General features: G+C 31.2%; 1 protein-coding gene and 1 pseudogene across 2 annotated transcripts; one reads left to right on the top strand and one right to left on the bottom strand.

The window, feature by feature from the left end:
- The first annotated feature begins 3041 nt into the window (after positions 1–3041).
- On the top strand, positions 3042–14057 carry LOC144545971 (phenolic glucoside malonyltransferase 1-like). The gene is made up of 3 exons (XM_078294522.1): positions 3042–3780; positions 4351–4701; positions 13570–14057. The coding sequence occupies exons 1-3, from the start codon at positions 3112–3114 to the stop codon at positions 13852–13854; spliced, it is 1305 nt and encodes a 434-aa protein (XP_078150648.1). The 5' UTR covers positions 3042–3111; the 3' UTR covers positions 13855–14057.
- Positions 14058–15243: 1186 nt separating this feature from the next.
- LOC144545850 (phenolic glucoside malonyltransferase 1-like) lies at positions 15244–18246 on the bottom strand (annotated as a pseudogene). Its single transcript, XR_013508610.1, has 4 exons — positions 17657–18246; positions 16939–17166; positions 15895–16245; positions 15244–15639 (listed from the first exon to the last, which is right to left on the bottom strand). The product of XR_013508610.1 is annotated as a phenolic glucoside malonyltransferase 1-like (transcript).
- Between the last annotated feature and the right edge of the window lie 2016 nt (positions 18247–20262).

Raw genomic sequence — 20262 nt, 5'->3', positions numbered from 1 at the left:
AGTTGATTCTTATTGTAAATGATTAATTGAGACCAGAGTGATTGAATTGAATGAATATTGACTACTGAAATCCTCGAACCTCCATATAGTGGAGAAAAATAATTATTATATTGTAAAGTCTAGCTAGCTACTAGACTTTACTCCAAGACCCTTATGCACATATGATGAATGGTCCCAACTAAACCCAGTCCCGGTTGAGTAAGGGATACTGAGTATATGTGAATTGTGACTATAAGACTAATGAACTGTGGTAATTGTTTTATCATTGATTTTCTTTTCGATAATGACAGTATTGAAATATCATTTTCGTCTTGATGCTGTTAATAAATTGTCTTATATAAGCTCTAACACAACAGATACATGTTATGTTATCTATCAGTGTTACTAAACTAGATATTGTAAAGTTAAGAAACCAAACGTTACCAGACTTAGCGGTTGTAAAGATTAGGTCCCAAACGGTTACCAAACTTTATGGTTCAAAGGTTTTGATCCAAACTATTTATTCTAATAAGATTTTTAGAGTTTTTGATTTATTTATGTTACTTTTGTTGTTCAATTAGATATTATTATTGAGCATTTACATTCGTCATTATAAAATGAACTGTATGTTTCTCGTGCAGTGATTTCATTCTAAATATGGATTTCCTTTGAATCTCATTTTCCCTTGTGGGTTACAGGTTCATTATGCGAAGTCAAAGAAACGCTTTCGGATTATAATTGACAGCAGAGCCTCCTAAAGATATGGGATTTGGGTTTATTTTATCTGACAGGATGCAAATAATATTTCTCTAGCATCATCTACTATAAATGTCAGGTAATTCTTGTTAATTATTTAAGATGTAGCAAAAAATATAATGAATGCTATTGGCAATGCATACAAAAGATCCAGGCCTTGTGTTGCCTATATTGAATAGTAAATAAACGCAGTAGAGTTGTTGCACATTCGGATCGGGGGTGTGACAATTTGTTGGTAGAGTGAGGCTGTGGTCTATGGATCTTGTTGTACACTTAAATTAAATATTGTTGCTAATTGAAATTGACATCTCAATTTGAAAGAAAGGGATATATTTGTCTGAGAAATAAATTTAATAAATAAAAAAAAGGTAAAAGAAAAAAGAATAAAGATTTTTATCCCCCAATCTATTTCCCCCATTCATCACCCAGTCAATAACTAATTGTGGGGACCATTAACTAACTGCACTTCATTAATTACTTGGGGGACCACCTAATATTTGATAGATTTTATAACTGACGCGTGCAAATCTGAATACCTATGCACGCAAGTGTTAATATATAATACATCAAGTATTCATAACTAAGATATTAAGTACATCGAAAAAAAATCTGGACACATTGCACACACATCTTTTACACGTTTTTAGAGTTGGATTTTTTTTCCGTTCAATCTCTTCAATATTTCTGACGATATGTGAGAAAATTTGCAAATCTAAAATCATGGACTTCTTCTACGTAATTTTCTCTTTCAAATGAGATCCATGATAACGTACTTTCAGGTTGTCCGTCATGCAAGTATTCATATCTTGTCGAGCAAGTATTCATACATCGTCGTTCAAGTATTAATATCTTGTAATGCATGTGTATATAATTTATGTCTGAAGTGTTTGTACCTAACATATTTTATCAATTTTTTTCTATATGATACAAGATGACATTTGAAAAATATTAATATTAAGTAGTGCAAGTATTTATACATCGTCATGCAAGTATTCATACCTTGTCATGCAAATGTTAATAGTTTATGTATCAAGTGTTTTATCTAAAATGAATACTTACATAACAAGGTATTCACGACGATGTATGAATACTTGCATTACTAGGTATAAATACTTTTACGACGAGGTATGAATACTTTCACGAAGGACAGCTCGAAAATATGTCATCATGGATCTCATTTGAAAGAAAAAATTATGTAGAAGATGTCTATGGTTTTAGATTTGCAAATTTACTCACAGATCATCAGAAATATTGATGAGATTGAACGGAGAAAAAAAAAACCAACTCTAAAAAACGTGTAAAAGATGTGTGTGATGTTCATTTTTTTTCGAACTACTTAGTATCGTAGGTATGAATACTTGATATATTATATATTAACACTTGCGCGCTTATGTATCCATATTTGCACGCGTCAGTTATAAAATCTATCAAATATTAGATGGTCCCCAAGTAATTAATGAAGTGCAGCTAGTTAATGGTCCCCACAAGTAGTTATTGAGTGGGGGATAAATGGAGGAAATTGACTAGGGGATAGTTAGTTGATCCCAATAAAAAAAAATATTAGATTTTAAGATATTGAATATTAAGATGTTTTCATGGTAAACTTGGCTATTTTATAAGTTTCCATGGTACAATAATTCCTTAATAAAATAAATTGACTTAAATGGGAAGATAATTAATTTTGAAATGTTGATAGGAGAGTTCTAATTGAAAGTTATGATGGACATATATCTAACTTTCTCTTTATTTTATTATGTGACAACAAGTCGTATCTTCCATTAGCAGAAAACAAATCTAATTTGGTAACAAAATATCGCCAACTTTTTTTTTTTTTTTTTATGAGAACGTGGATCCCGATGTGGGCTTTAGAGGATTTGCCTTTTTTAATGGAATACACCAACTATATAGATGCCTTTTCTTTCTTTTCTTTTTTTATGATGAACGTGGATCCCACCAGTAGTCTTCCTTAATATATAAAATTCATTTTTCTCTTATGATGAACGTGGATATTAATTATTAAGATGCTTTAGAAATGGTCCCTACTCAGAAATGAATTATTTTAACTTTTATTATGAATATGGATCACGCAATTAATCAATTGAGATCTAGACTAGTCTTGCCGATGTGGTCTTCATCGTCAAAATAAAACTGGAGATGTGTTACATGTGTAGCTAGTAGTTGCTTCTGTATATATATATATATATGTATCTATCTAGCTCCATGGAGATGTGTAGTTTACCACATGATTATTTATTTCCTTTTGTGTTACTAGTTGCTACTGTATATGTATCTATCTATCTCTCTGTTTCTTCATATCTTATAAAATTTGCATACATATCGTTCACCAAGGTATAAAGTAGCCTTATCAGTACAAAAATGGCAGGAGTACGGGTGCTTAATGTGTCCCGGGTGGCACTCCAGCCAGGCCCATACCCATCTCCTGGTGAAACCATACAGTTATCCTTCTTCGATTCAATCTGGGTCTCCGTACCGCATATGCAACGCATCTTTCTCTACCCTGACACTGCCGATGCCTCTTTTGCTGCAATCCTTAGTTCCCTCAAGTCGTCCCTTGCACTCATGTTGCCATCCTTCCATCCATTTGCTGGTAAGCTCACTTACATTTCTTCTGACGCCAAAGCAATTATCGACTGCTCTGCATCAGCAATTCGTGAAGGTGTCGCAATTATAGAGGCAGAGTCTGATCTAGACATACACCGTATTGCTAAGGAGGAAGTACTAGATCTCGAGTTGTTTCTCCAATTGGTGCCAAATATAACCATGCTGGAGCTTCCAATAGAAGTTTTTGCAGTGCAGGTAACAAGGTTTTCCAATGGTGGTGTAGCATTAGGGACTGCTATTCACCACACAGTGGCTGATGGGAGAGGGTTGTGGCAATTTATGGAGGCTTGGGCTTCCACCTGTCGGACCGGCAGTGTGCCATCGGTATTCATGCCAGTGCATGACCGGGCAATAATCAAGTATCCCGAAGGCGATAAGATTGCGAAAAATTTCACAAAGGAGGTGGCTCCTGATTTGCCTAAGGTATATATATGTATATATATGTCAATAGAGTTTGTGGGGAAGTTGAAGACATTTGGAAGAATCAGGTTATATATTGTAATAAATAAATAGCATTGAGAGTCTGAAACTTTTTTGTAACTCACAAATAAAGCATGCATACCATATTAAGTAGATCGAAATAGGATGTTTTTAATGGGGTTAACTTCAAAACTTATCAAATTGATTTTTGAATGATGAATTTAAACTGTTAAAAACCAATCTCTTTCATGTATAATACACTTATATGCAAAATTTATAATTTTCCAAATTGGAATGATCTCTGCCAGCAACTTGGGATGTGATTTTAAGACGTTATTTATTTTAAATGAACTCTTCATCATGCAAGGTACTCACCCTCTCTCTATCTCACTCTCTCTCTCTCTCTCTCTTCGAAATTATCACCGAGACTACGAATTAGTGAGAAGGACTTAAACTCTTGACCTCTGGGTATCCTAGGACATTTTTTCTAGCCAACTGTGCTACCACGCCATTCTCCTCTCTCTCTATATATATCAATCTATAGTTGTTTTGATTAATTTACTCTTGAACCAGCTGACAATAGCACCACGTTCACTTCAAGAGAGGCTGCTCAGAACTCGAAGGACCTTCTTAGTTGATGCATCGACAATTAGGTCCTGGAAGAAACTAGCTAGGCATGAGAACCCTTCAACATTTGTATGCATAGCAGCACGCGTGCTGGTGACTGTCGCGAGTGTGCGTGAATTTGCTGATGATGATGGCCCTTTAATTGCAGCTTTCCTCACCGATTGCCGTTCTCGATTGGACCCACCCATTGATGATGGTTACACTGGAAATTGCGTCTCATATTGCTTTGCCTCGATGACTGCATCGGAGGTTGCCCGGCCTGATGGGTTTGTACCAGCTTGTATCGCTTTGACACAGGTTAGGTTTGATGCAAACTTAAAGATTTTACATGGGTCATTTCTTCTTCTTTGTTGAAGTGATCAATGTTAATTCAAACAGCAGGTTAAATTAATCAGCTAAGATCTATTTTGAAAATTATTCAAGAGTTGTTTTTGCCAAGGAAACCAGTGGCGGAACATAGTGTAATTGAATGGGGCTAAGTCACCCCTATCAATTGAAAATTTTCATTTATGTCCTCTAAAATTTTAAAATTTTATAAAAATTAATACTAGTAGCCACCTTTATAAAGAAAAATAATATAATGGATATGCATCTAGCCCCTTCTATCTTAATTTTCTAGTTCCGCTCCTGAAGGAAACTATCAGTATTAGTAAAAACTGTAAGGTCAATTATATATATAATTTTTTTTTAATAAAGTGGGGGAGTGCCCACCTGTTTAATTAATAGAAACACTAGTGGAAAAACAGAAATCAGGATCGGCCTATCTGGATCGGTTATATGGACACCCGATCCTAATAAGTATCTGGATCGGTTTATTTAAAAAAACCGATCCTAAAAACTATTCAGATCGGTTTTTAGTAACAACCGATCCTAGTTTATTACTATTAGGATCGGTTTTTTGTGGAAACGGATCCTGATACTATCAGGATCGGTTTTATTTTAGAACCGATCCTAATAGTTCAATCATTTGGATCAGTTTTTAGTAAAAACCGATCCTGATAGTATCAGGATCCGTTTCCAACAAAAACCGATCCTGATAATTAAAATATCTCAAATAAATCTTATTAATTGAAATATATCATAAAATAGCATCTGGATCGGGTCTATACATAATAACCGATCCAGATAACTTAAATACATGTAACAAATTAAAATATATCAGAAAATAGCATCTGGATCGGTTTTTAGCAATAAAACCGATCCAGATACTATCAGGAACGGTTTTATTGCTAAAAACCGTTCTTGATAATTTTTTTTTTTTTTTTTTTTTTTTTTTTAAAGGTAGCATGGTAAAACCTGGCCAGCTTTCAAGTACGTTTTTTTTTTTTTTAAAGAGGTTTATAATTAAATTAATTTCTTTAAAGAGGTCAAATTAAAGATATTTCATTCCCTATGTACATCCTATATATGAACCGTCTGATCAAATTCGAAATAATATGGTCTTGGTCTAACCATATATATTTTGTTATCTCAGGTAATATGAATTCGTTTCCATTTGTTCATGACATCAATTAAGCAATTAATTTTATGGTATTAATTTATAAATAACAAATAAATAATTAAACAAACAATTATACAAACACAAACAAGTTGTTTATTTTTTTTTAAATAATCTCTGGTTATATATATATATCTCAGATAACTTAAATACATATAACAAATGAAATATATATCAGAAAATAGCATCTGGATCGGTTTTTAGCAATAAAACCGATCCAAATACTATCAGGAACGGTTTTATTGCTAAAAACCGTTCTTGATAATTTTTTTTTTTTTTTTTTTTTTTTTTTTTTTTTATTTTTTTATTTTTTTTTTTAAAGGTAGCATTGTAAAACCTGGCCAGCTTTCAAGTATATTTTTTTTTTAAAAAAGAGGTTTATAATTGAATTAATTTCTTTAAAGATGTCAAATTAAAGATATTTAATTCCCTATGTACATCCTATATATGAACCGTCTGATAAAATTCGAATCAATATGGTCTTGGTCTAACCATATATATTTTGTTATCTCAGGTAATATGAATTCGTTTCCATTTGTTCATGACATCAATTAAGCAATTAATTTTATGGTATTAATTTATAAATAACAAATAAATAATTAAACAAACAATTATACAAACACAAACAAGTTGTTTATTTTTTTTTAAATAATCTCTGGTTATATATATATATATCTCAGATAACTTAAATACATATAACAAATGAAATATATATCAGAAAATAGCATCTGGATCGGTTTTTAGCAATAAAACCGATCCAAATACTATCAGGAACGGTTTTATTGCTAAAAACCGTTCTTGATAATTTTTTTTTTTTTTTTTTTTTTTTTTTTTTAAAGGTAGCATTGTAAAACCTGGTCAGCTTTCAAGTATATATATTTTTTTAAAAAGAGGTTTATAATTGAATTAATTTCTTTAAAGATGTCAAATTAAAGATATTTAATTCCCTATGTACATCCTATATATGAACCGTCTGATAAAATTCGAATCAATATGGTCTTGGTCTAACCATATATATTTTGTTATCTCAGGTAATATGAATTCGTTTCCATTTGTTCATGACATCAATTAAGCAATTAATTTTATGGTATTAATTTATAAATAACAAATAAATAATTAAACAAACAATTATACAAACACAAACAAGTTGTTTATTTTTTTTTAAATAATCTCTGGTTATATATATATATCTCAGATAACTTAAATACATATAACAAATGAAATATATATCAGAAAATAGCATCTGGATCGGTTTTTAGCAATAAAACCGATCCAAATACTATCAGGAACGGTTTTATTGCTAAAAACCGTTCTTGATAATTTTTTTTTTTTTTTTTTTTTTTTTTTTTTTTTTTTTTTTTTTTTTTTTTAAAAGGTAGCATTGTAAAACCTGGCCAGCTTTCAAGTATGTTTTTTTTTTTAAAAGAGGTTTATAATTGAATTAATTTCTTTAAAGAGGTCAAATTAAAGATATTTCATTCCCTATGTACATCCTATATATGAACCGTCTGATCAAATTCGAATCAATATGGTCTTGGTCTAACCATATATATTTTGTTATCTCAGGTAATATGAATTCGTTTCCATTTGTTCATGACATCAATTAAGCAATTAATTTTATGGTATTAATTTATAAATAACAAATAAATAATTAAACAAACAATTATACAAACACAAACAAGTTGTTTATTTTTTTTAAATAATCTCTGGTTATATATATTTCTCAGATAACTTAAATACATCTAACAAATGAAATATATATCAGAAAATAGCATCAGGATCGGTTTTTAGCAATAAAACCGATCCAGATACTATCAGGAACGGTTTTATTGCTAAAAACCGTTCTTGATAAATTTTTTTTTTTTTTTTTTTTTTTTTTTTTAAAGGTAGCATTGTAAAACCTGGCCAGCTTTCAAGTACGTTTTTTTTTTTTTTAAAGAGGTTTATAATTAAATTAATTTCTTTAAAGAGGTCAAATTAAAGATATTTCATTCCCTATGTACATCCTATATATGAACCGTCTGATCAAATTCGAAATAATATGGTCTTGGTCTAACCATATATATTTTGTTATCTCAGGTAATATGAATTCGTTTCCATTTGTTCATGACATCAATTAAGCAATTAATTTTATGGTATTAATTTATAAATAACAAATAAATAATTAAACAAACAATTATACAAACACAAACAAGTTGTTTATTTTTTTTTAAATAATCTCTGGTTATATATATATATCTCAGATAACTTAAATACATATAACAAATGAAATATATATCAGAAAATAGCATCTGGATCGGTTTTTAGCAATAAAACCGATCCAAATACTATCAGGAACGGTTTTATTGCTAAAAACCGTTCTTGATAATTTTTTTTTTTTTTATTTTTTTTTTTTTTATTTTTTTTTTTTTTAAAGGTAGCATTGTAAAACCTGGCCAGCTTTCAAGTATATTTTTTTTTTAAAAAAGAGGTTTATAATTGAATTAATTTCTTTAAAGATGTCAAATTAAAGATATTTAATTCCCTATGTACATCCTATATATGAACCGTCTGATAAAATTCGAATCAATATGGTCTTGGTCTAACCATATATATTTTGTTATCTCAGGTAATATGAATTCGTTTCCATTTGTTCATGACATCAATTAAGCAATTAATTTTATGGTATTAATTTATAAATAACAAATAAATAATTAAACAAACAATTATACAAACACAAACAAGTTGTTTATTTTTTTTTAAATAATCTCTGGTTATATATATATATATCTCAGATAACTTAAATACATATAACAAATGAAATATATATCAGAAAATAGCATCTGGATCGGTTTTTAGCAATAAAACCGATCCAAATACTATCAGGAACGGTTTTATTGCTAAAAACCGTTCTTGATAATTTTTTTTTTTTTTTTTTTTTTTTTTTTTTTTTTTTTTTAAAGGTAGCATTGTGAAACCTGGTCAGCTTTCAAGTATATATATATTTTTAAAAAGAGGTTTATAATTGAATTAATTTCTTTAAAGATGTCAAATTAAAGATATTTAATTCCCTATGTACATCCTATATATGAACCGTCTGATAAAATTCGAATCAATATGGTCTTGGTCTAACCATATATATTTTGTTATCTCAGGTAATATGAATTCGTTTCCATTTGTTCATGACATCAATTAAGCAATTAATTTTATGGTATTAATTTATAAATAACAAATAAATAATTAAACAAACAATTATACAAACACAAACAAGTTGTTTATTTTTTTTTAAATAATCTCTGGTTATATATATATATCTCAGATAACTTAAATACATATAACAAATGAAATATATATCAGAAAATAGCATCTGGATCGGTTTTTAGCAATAAAACCGATCCAAATACTATCAGAAACGGTTTTATTGCTAAAAACCGTTCTTGATAATTTTTTTTTTTTTTTTTTTTTTTTTTTTTTTTTTTTTTTTTTTTTTTAAAAGGTAGCATTGTAAAACCTGGCCAGCTTTCAAGTATGTTTTTTTTTTTAAAAGAGGTTTATAATTGAATTAATTTCTTTAAAGAGGTCAAATTAAAGATATTTCATTCCCTATGTACATCCTATATATGAACCGTCTGATCAAATTCGAATCAATATGGTCTTGGTCTAACCATATATATTTTGTTATCTCAGGTAATATGAATTCGTTTCCATTTGTTCATGACATCAATTAAGCAATTAATTTTATGGTATTAATTTATAAATAACAAATAAATAATTAAACAAACAATTATACAAACACAAACAAGTTGTTTATTTTTTTTAAATAATCTCTGGTTATATATATATTTCTCAGATAACTTAAATACATCTAACAAATGAAATATATATCAGAAAATAGCATCAGGATCGGTTTTTAGCAATAAAACCGATCCAGATACTATCAGGAACGGTTTTATTGCTAAAAACCGTTCTTGATAATTTTTTTTTTTTTTTTTTTTTTTTTAAGAACAACTTTGAAAATAAAATAGTATTAGAATCAGTTATTTCAAATAACCAATTCTAATACTATTTTTTTGTATATGGCATATGGTTCAATTATATGGTTGTTGTATATGTAATTAGTGTGGTGATTAATAGAATATATATATGGTTGTTGTATATGGCATATGGTTCAATTATAAATATTTTTTTGATGAAAATTAATGTAATTTACATTATTAAAATTTATGTGATAATATAATTAGTTATTTGACATTGATATTTCATTTTGAAGTCATTTTGACTATTGAATTTTTTTATACAATCATGCATGATGCATCAATGACTTGTGCCATATAATAATATACATAGGACTTGAACCCTTGTTGTGTGGGGTTGTGAAGGAACGAATACGAATATTAGCATTTGGTCGATCGGAACCGTTAAAATGAAAGAATGTCGTATTAATTTCACCATTATAAAATTTGATACAATTCGGGATTCGTGTACTAGTTCATCAAAGCAAAACAATATAGCAACATCGCACGGCCGTAAATAATTTACGTTGGATCAAAACTTACAGTTGTCGGGCCTTCGGCACTTTTACGTTATTAATGTTCCATGTTATATCTTGATCATTTTAAAAATTATTACATGTCATTTAATTACAGACCCACCGTTGGATGATCATGCAGAAATGAACGGTCTGCATTCCATTTAACAATTTGATGCCATTAATAATAATAAAATTGTACAAAATTGATCATAGTAGAGTTGATTTGGCCATACAAACACAAATAAATAAATTTGATATTTTTCACATTTTTCTTAATATTTATCTGTGTACATGCATTATCAACAGAAAAGAAAATAAATGGTAGCCGTTTGATGGTTGATAGACCATCAATATGAGTGGGGTTTACCGCAGTGATCTTTCTTATATATAGTATCAGGATCGGTTTTTTATAAAAAACCGATCTTGATACTATTTTTTTTCAAAGTTGGTTCTGCAGCAAAAAAAAAAAAAAAAAAAAAAAAAAAAAAAAAAAAAAAATTATCAAGAACGGTTTTTAGCAATAAAACCGTTCCTGATAGTATCTGGATCGGTTTTTTATAAAAAACCGATCCTGATTTTTTTTTTTTTTTTGCAGAACCCATTTTGAAAAAAAAATTTATCAAGATCGGTTTTTATATAAAAAACCGATCCTGATACTATTTTTTTCAAAGTTAGTCCCGCCAAAAAAAATTAGTATTAGGATCGGTTTTTTATAAAAAACCGATCCTGATACTATTAGGATCGGTTTTTTATAAACAACCGATCCTAATGATAACTCCCTATATAACCTGCTTAGGGTTCTTCTTATTTTCATTCCGCGCCTCTCATTTTCAACTTAGCGTCTCTCTCACTGTCTCCGTCTCTCCCTCTGTACTCTTTGTGTCTCTCTCTCTGTCTCCGTCTCTCCCTCTCCTCCGTGTCTCTCTCTCTCTTTCTTTCCGTCTCTTCCTCTCAAAGCCGAGCCTCTCGCACCTCCGGCTCGGCCGATCAACTATTACGGTATTAACTTTATATAATTTTCTCATTATTATGCTTTAAAAACACATTTTTTTGTATTTTTTATTGTAAAATGTTTTTCCATCTAATTGTTACATTTGTTTTTATTTTTAGGATCTTTTTTAATCTCAAGTGATGTGATTGCAAAAGAGGTAATTATTGATTTTTTTATTGTTGTGCTTTACATTAATTGCATAAATGTGTGTTAATTGAAGAAATAGCTCAATTAGTCACTTGTATGTTTGTTAATTAATTTTTTTTGGATTTAAATTTCTTGTTATAATATGTAATGCTTCACAAAACTTTGTATGAACATGAATTTTTTGTAATAATTTAAGATGTGTATGATATTTAATTTATGATGTGTATATGATATTTGATTATTGTTTCTTACTGTGCAAAAAAAAATATATTTAGGATGCTGGCCAGCAAAATATATATGGAAGCTGGTTAAATAAATAAAAATATTTTTTTTAGCTTCAATAAAACATCAGGATCGGTTATTTTAAACAACCGATCCAGATTACTACTATTATGATCGGTTATTTTTTTAAAAACCGATCCAGATTTCAGATCCTCATTCCAACAAAAAAAAAAGTATCAGGATCGGTTTTATATAAAAACTGATCTTGATAGTTCGTATCTGGATCGGTTTTTATTTAAAAACTGATCTAGATATGAAATTTTTAATAAAAAAAAATATTCGAAAATATTATCAAGAACGGTTTTTATATAAAAACTGATCTTAATAGTTCCTATCTGGATCGGTTTTTATTCAAAAACTGATCTAGATATGAAATTTTTAATAAAAGAAAATATTCGAAAATATTATCAAGAACGGTTTTTATATAAAAACTGATCTTAATAGTCCCTTTCTGGATCGGTTTTTATTCAAAAACTGATATAGATATGAAATTTTTAATAAAAAAAAATATTCGAAAATATTATCAAGAACGGTTTTTATATAAAAACTGATCTTAATAGTTCCTATCTGGATCGGTTTTTATTCAAAAACTGATCTAGATAACTACTATTAAGATCGGTTTTATGAAAAACCGATCCTATTAGTTTCTATTTGGAACGGTTCTTTAAAAAATATAAAACCGATCCTGATAGTATTAGTATCGCCTTCATCAGGATCGGTTGGATTCCGTTACTGATATGTGTATATAACCGATCCGGATTCCATATTTTCCACTAGTGAAACGATAGTAGTTCTTACAAAAATAATGGATAGATCCATTGGATACAAAAGAATGAAAAGCTAAAACAATTATAACAAAAGAACCCCATAAGAGATCAGAAGGATCATCTTAGGTACCTAACAACATATAGTAAGAAAGTAGCATAACCTAACTAATAGTGATATAAGGCAAAACACAACATAGCAAACCAAAGCACAATATCAGTTATTACAAGTACAGCAGTTCCAGTTATCAGAGGAAGAGGTATCCGACTCAGAACCAGGAGAGTCATAGTCAAAGGAGATGGGTATACCAGTGCCATCAAGTGCTGCAATATATTCTAAGTCCCCAAAATAGTTGTTGGGATAAACTAAGCAATACTGCACTGCTTTGTGCCAGTATGCAAAGGATTGAAGAGAGAAGAATATTTTTCTGAATAGAAACAACGCTTTATTTCCTTTCTCTCTTGCTCAATTACATAGAGTTCTACAGTATTTAAAGCAATACAATGTTCCTAAAATAAGCACCCACAACTTTCCTAAATTAAGCACCCACTACACAACATGCTAAAAATAACTAACCACTATTCTAACTAATCCGAAAATAACTATGCTTAAAATAACCAATGCCCAAAATAACCAATGCAGTTTTCATACGTCTAAAAACTGCTTCTAACTAAACTAAACCTATGCAGAAATTATCTAAAAATAATTTTGAATTAATTTTCAACAATAGTCACCCAAATCAGATTCTTCTCCAAGTCCTGGCCCTCTCTCTGAAGTCAGCTGGTAGTTTCTCCTTTCCGGGGTACTTATAAGTTATAACTGACAGGTAGAATGAGCTGTCTATCTGAGTCAAAAAGGAAACATCCATAGGTAGGATGTAAGGTCAATTATATAATTATTTGGTTATTCTAATATTTTCATCCTACCAGATTTACCAAAATCAGGGAATGATCTTGTTTGGTTTTGTGACAGGCTATTCAAAAAGTGACCAAGGAACCACTGGTGGAGTGTGAAAGTTGGGCTGACAAGTATTCAAAACTTCCTGCTGGACGAGTGGTTTACTTTGCCGGGTCACCTCGGTTTAAGGCCTACGAGACAGACTTCGGCTGGTGCAAACCTGATCGGATCGAGTTGGCATCGATTGACCTTGATGGAGAGGTGGTAATGCTCAGTGGAAAAGACGAGGGGACAGTTAAAGTATCCTTGTCACTGGCTTCAGAGAAAATGGATGCTTTTGCTCAAATGTTTCTCACTTGACATCAATTGTGTATTAAACTACGATGTCAAAATTTGAAGTTGTATTGGTTAATTTCAGTAGGTTTGAAGGATAATACATACACCGGTTTAAGTTAATTAGTTTGTCAATTGGCTGTAAGTGATCTTTTTGTTAGTTGTTATGGTCTCCTCATGGACTATACCAGTTGTACATTAGGCAATCATCACCTGAATTCTTTATAATTTGTAACAGGTTTTTATTTCAGAAAATTTTACAAACTACCTTACCTCTAGAAAAAATCAAACAAAATACTCTTGTGGGCTCCAAATTTACCTTCCCCGGCCTCTCCCTTCACGGTACTCTTCCTGGGAACTTTTTATTTTGAAAAGCAACTAAAAAAGGCAAATGATTTAGATGGGCGTTTTAATGATAAAAAAAAGACTTAGATGTAGTCTTATATATTTAGTATAAAATTAATTTAATGCAAATGACATATACTTCTCTATAATACCTATATGAGAGGAGGCATCCACTTACATTCTTTTTTTGTAACACCAAATTATATCATACATTTTCAAAGTCCAAACAGTTGATTCAAACTGTTTAACATGATAGATATATTAAAATGTGCTTGAAGATCAAATTATATATTTTTTTGAATTTTTTTACTATTTATTATTAAGTATTTTTTGAATTTTTTACTAATTATAGTTCACAGGAGAGTAACGTGTGAAGGGAGAGGGGAAGGTAAATCCCACAAAAGTATTTTGTTTGATTTTTTCTAGAGGTAAAGTAGTTTGTAAAATTTTCCAAAATAAAAGCCTGTTACAAATTATAAAGAATTTAGGTCATGATTGCCTAATGTACAGCTGGTATAGTTCGTGAGGAAACCATAACAACTAACAAACAGATAATTTGCAGTGAGCCAAGTTTGAACAAGTTACTTTCAACTCGTGTTTAACTATTTTAGTAAATGAGTGAGTCAACTCGAGTTAGGATGTTAAAAACGAGCTGTAAAGCCAGCTCAAGTTTAGCTCATTACCAACTCGAGTTGGCTCACAACTCGTTTATAACTTATTTGACCAGTTAATTTTCTTATTTATAGTTATATACTAGTAAGAGTTTATTTAAACACAAACAATTCAAATAATTTAATTAGAGTTTATCTAAATACAAATAATTCAAACATAAATAACAAAACAACCAATAAAACAAAAATCATTTAGAAGAGTATGAGATTTATTGTGACGAATTTTATGTAATTCAAGTTGTTAATGAGCGAGTTGAAATATGCTTAAACTCAGCTCATTTATTAAACGAGTCAGTCAACTCTTGTTGGAATTGACTCGAGTTGTAAATTAGCAAGTTAAAGCGAGTAATTAGCGAGCGAGTTACAAGTTTGGGCAATTTTGCACAGCCCTGTGTGCAGCCAATTAACAAACTAATTAACTTAAACCCGTGTATATATTATCCTTCAAACCTACTGAAATTAACCAATACAACTTCAAATATTAACATCGTAGTTTAGTACGCAATTGATATCAAGTGAGAAACATTTGAGCAAAAGCATCCATTTTCTCTGAAGCCAGTGTCAAGGATACTTTAACCGTCCCCTCGTCTTTTCCACTGAGCATTACCACCTCTCCATCAAGGTTACTCGATGCCAACTCGATCCGATCAGGTTTGCCCCAGCCGAAGTCTGTCTCGTAGGCCTTAAACCGAGGTGACCCGACAAAGTAAACCACTCGTCCAGCAGGAAGTTTTGAATATTTGTCAGGCAAACTTTCAATCTCCACCAGTGGTTCCTTGGTCACATTTTGAATAGCCTGTCATAAAACCAAACAAGATTATTACCTGATTTTGGTAAATCTGGTAGGATGAAAACATTTGAATAATTATATAATTGATCTTACAGTTTTTTGCTTATACTGATAGTTCCATTGTCAAAAATGACTCTTGAATAATTTTCAAAATAGATCTTAGCTGACTAATTTAACCTGCTGTTTGAATTAACATTGATCACTTCGAAGAAGAGGAAGAAATGACCAATGTAAAATCTTTAAGTTTGCATCCAACCTAACCTGTTTCAAAGCGATACAAGCCGGTACAAACCCATCAGGCCGGGCAACCTCCGATGCAATCATCGAGGAATAGTAAAATGAGATGCAATTTCCAGTGTAACCATCATCGATGGGTGGGTCCAATCGAGAACGGCAATCGGTGAGGATCGCAGCAATTCAAGGGCCATCATCATTGGCAAATCCACGCACAATCGCGACAGTCACCAGCACGCGTGCTGCTATGGATATAAATGTCAAAGGGTTCTCATGCCTGGCTAGTTTCTTCCAGGACCTAATTGTCGATGCATCAACTAAGAAGGTCCTTCGAGTTTTGAGCATCCCCTCTTGAAGTGAATGCGGTGCTATTGTCAGCTGGTTCAAGAGTAAATTAATCAAAACAACTATATATATATATATAGAGAGAGAGAGAGGAGAATGCATCGTAGCACAGTTGGCTAGAAAAAAAAGTCCTAGGGTACTCAAAAGGTCAAGAATTTGAGCCCCTCTCACTAATTTGCAGTCTTTGCGAAGATTTCGGAGAGAGAGAGAACGAGCATATACCTCACAGCCACTGTCAAGTTTTTTTAAAAAAAAGAAGAAGAGAGAGTGTGCATATATTAATTAATAACATAGAACAATTCAAACCCATAATTTAAGTTACAAAAAGCTGAAGTACCAGTGATATGACCGAGTAAATCTTGGATCCATGTTATTAAGCTAACCAAGAGTTAACTCAAAATATATAAGATTTAATATATTTTTTTAAACTATAAGATTTAAATTTAAACAAAATTCAAATTGTTCAAACTCATCTATTTCACCTATAATGAGTTTATATATACAATTTATAAATTCATCATTCAAAAATCAATTTGATAAGTATTGAAGTTAACCCCATTAAAAACATCCTATTTCTACTCAATATGATACGCATGCCTTATTTGTTAGTTACAAAAAAGTTTCAGACTCTCAATGTTATTTATTTATTACAATATATAACCTGATTCTTCCAAATGTCTTCAACTTCCCCACAAACTCTATTGACATATATATACATATATATACCTTAGGCAAATCAGGAGCCACCTCCTTTGTGAAGTTTTTCGCAATCTTATCACCTTCGGGATACTTGATTATTGCCCGGTCATGCACTGGCATGAATACCGATGGCACACTGCCGGTCCGACAGGTGGAAGCCCAAGATTCCATAAACTGCCACAAACCTCTCCCATCAGCCACTGTGTGGTGAATAGCAGTCCCTAATGCTACACCACCATTGGAAAACCTTGTTACCTGTACTGGTGTTCAAATGGTCGGTTCGGTTAAAACTGAAGTAAAATGATCAAATTGAACTTTTTTCGGTTTTCAAAAAGAGAATCAAACTGAAACGATTAAACCTGTCAACCGATTAAGAATCAAACCGAACAGACCGAAGTAAATTTTTGTTTATTCGGTTCAAACCAAAATAAATTTATTAGTACCATTATTAATGAAAAGAATACATTGTCATACACAACAATTGAAGTTCGGTTTGGTTCGGCCCGGTTTAGTTTAATGAAATCATTATAACACCAATAAAATTAGAGTTGAACTAATATAAACCGGTAGGTTCGGTTTAATTGGTTTTGAGAAGTATAAACCGAACCGATCCATTTAAAACGAAATTATTCAAAATTTCAACTGAACCAATCCATTTAAACCAAAAAACCGATCCATTTAAACCGAAATTTTCCTATTCGGTTAGAAACCGAACAAACCGAACCTCTTGAACACCCCTAGTTACCTGCACTGCAAAAACTTCTATTGGAAGCTCCAGCATTGTTATATTTGGCACCAGTTGGAGAAACAACTCGAGGTCTAGTACTTCTTCCTTAGCAATACGGTGTATGTCTAGATCAGACTCTGCCTCTATAATTGCGACGCCTTCACGGATTGCTGATGCAGAGCAGTCGATATTTGCTTTGTCGTCAGAAGAAATGTAAGCGAGCTTACCGGCAAATGGATGGAAGGATGGCAACATGAGTGCAAGGGACGACTTGAGGGAACTAAGGATTGCAGCAAAAGAGGCATCGGCAGTGTCGGTGTAGAGAAAGACGCGTTGCATATGCGGTGCGGAGACCCAGCGTGAATCGAAGAAGGATAACTGTATGGTTTCACCGGGTGATGGGTATGGGCCTGGCTGGAGTGCCACCCGGGACACATTAAGCACCCGTACTCCTGCCATTTTTGTACTGATAAGGCTACTTTATACCTTGGTGGACGATATGTATGCAAATTTTATAAGATATGAAGAAACATAGAGCTAGATAGATACATATACAGTAGCAACTAGTAAGCCAAAAGGAAATAAATAATCATGTGATAAACTACACATCTCCATGGAGCTAGATAGATACATATATATATACAGAAGCAACTAGCTAGTAAGACAGAAGGAAATAAATGATCATGTGATAAATTACACATGTAACACATCTCCAGTTTTATTTTGACGATGAAGACCACATCGGCAAGACTAGTCTAGCTCTCAATTGATTAATTGCGTGATCCATATTCATAATAAAAGTTAAAATAATTCATTTCTGAGTAGGGACCATTTCTAAAGCATCTTAATAATTAATATCCACGTTCATCATAAGAGAAAAATGAATTTTATATATCAAGGAAGACTACTGGTGGGATCCACGTTCATCATAAAAAAAGAAAAGAAAGAAAAGGCATCTATATAGTTGGTGTATTCCATTAAAAAAGGCAAATCCTCTAAAGCCCACATCGGCAAGACTACTGGTGGGATCCACGTTCATCATAAAAAAAAAAAGTTGGCGATATTTTATTACCAAATTAGATTTGTTTTCTGCTAATGGAAGATACGACTTGTTGTCACATAATAAAATAAAGAGAAAGTTAGATATATGTCCATCATAACTTTCAATTAGAACTCTCCTATCAACATTTCAAAATTAATTATCTTCCCATTTAAGTCAATTTATTTTATTAAGGAATTATTGTACCATGGAAACTTATAAAATAGCCAATTTTACCATGAAAACATCTTAATATTCAATATCTTAAAATCTAATATTTTTTTCTTGGGATCAACTAACTATCCCCTAGTCAATTTTCCCCATTTATCCCCCACTCAATAACTACTTGTGGGGACCATTAACTAATTGCACTTCATTAATTACTTGGGAACCATCTAATATTTGATAGATTTTATAACTGACGCGTGCAAATATGAATACATATGCGCGCAAGTGTTAATATATAATATATCAAGTATTCATACCTACGACACTAAGTAGTTCGAAAAAAAAATGGACATCACACACATCTTTTACACGTTTTTAGAGTTGATTTTTTTTTCTCCGTTCAATCTCATCAATATTTCTGATGATCTGTGAGGAAATTTGCAAATCTAAAACCATAGACATCTTCTACATAATTTTTTCTTTCAAATGAGATCCATGATAACATATTTTCGAGCTGTCCTTCGTGAAAGTATTCATACCTCGTCGTAAAAGTATTTATACCTAGTAATGCAAGTATTCATACATCGTCGTGAATACCTTGTCATGTAAGTATTTATTTTAGAAAAAAACGCTTGATACATAAACTATTAACATTTGCATGACAAGGTATGAATACTTGCATGACGATATATAAATACTTGCACTACTTAATATTAATATTTTTCAAACGTCATCTTGTATCATATAGAAAAAAATTGATAAAATATGTTAGGTACAAACACTTCAGACATAAATTATATACACATGCATTACAAGATATGAATACTTGAATGACGATGTATGAATACTTGCTCGACGATGTATGAATACTTGCACGACGGACAACCTGAAAGTACGTTATCATGGATCTCATTTGAAAGAGAAAATTACATAGAAGACGTCCATGATTTTAGATTTGCAAATTTTCTCACATATCGTCAGAAATATTGAAGAGATTGAACGGAAAAAAAATCCAACTCTAAAAACGTGTAAAAGATGTGTGTGCAATGTGTCCAGATTTTTTTTTCGAAGTACTTAATATCTTAGTTATGAATACTTGATATATTATATATTAACACTTGCGTGCATAGGTATTCAGATTTGCACGCGTCAGTTATAAAATCTATCAAATATTAGGTGGTCCCCCAAGTAATTAATGAAGTGCAGTTAGTTAATGATGAACCATAATTTAACGCATTATTTGACACACGGTTGAGCCCAAAATGTATCATAATTACCATGTTTTATTGCATTTTATTTATCATTTCATTCAGTTTTAATTAATGTTAGTCCAGATACAAGATACTGCGCAAGTTGTTAATTATTGTAGGATTGGAGCACGAAACCGCGCGATCTGCATGTGCACAGAAAATCGATA

This window comes from Carex rostrata, chromosome 28 (assembly GCF_964058835.1).
Source record: "Carex rostrata chromosome 28, lpCarRost1.2, whole genome shotgun sequence".
Taxonomy (NCBI): domain Eukaryota; kingdom Viridiplantae; phylum Streptophyta; class Magnoliopsida; order Poales; family Cyperaceae; genus Carex; species Carex rostrata.
Note: the sequence above shows the minus strand (reverse complement) of the source record. Positions and strands in the feature narration are given on the sequence as shown.

Excerpts from the sequence above, each read along its gene's own strand:
- LOC144545971 (XM_078294522.1), top strand. The coding sequence starts at position 3,112 with ATGGCAGGAGTACGGGTGCTTAATGTGTCCCGGGTGGCACTCCAGCCA. Across the intron at positions 3,781-4,350 it reads TGGCTCCTGATTTGCCTAAG|CTGACAATAGCACCACGTTC; the intron begins GTATATATATGT and ends CTCTTGAACCAG. Across the intron at positions 4,702-13,569 it reads CTTGTATCGCTTTGACACAG|GCTATTCAAAAAGTGACCAA; the intron begins GTTAGGTTTGAT and ends GTTTTGTGACAG.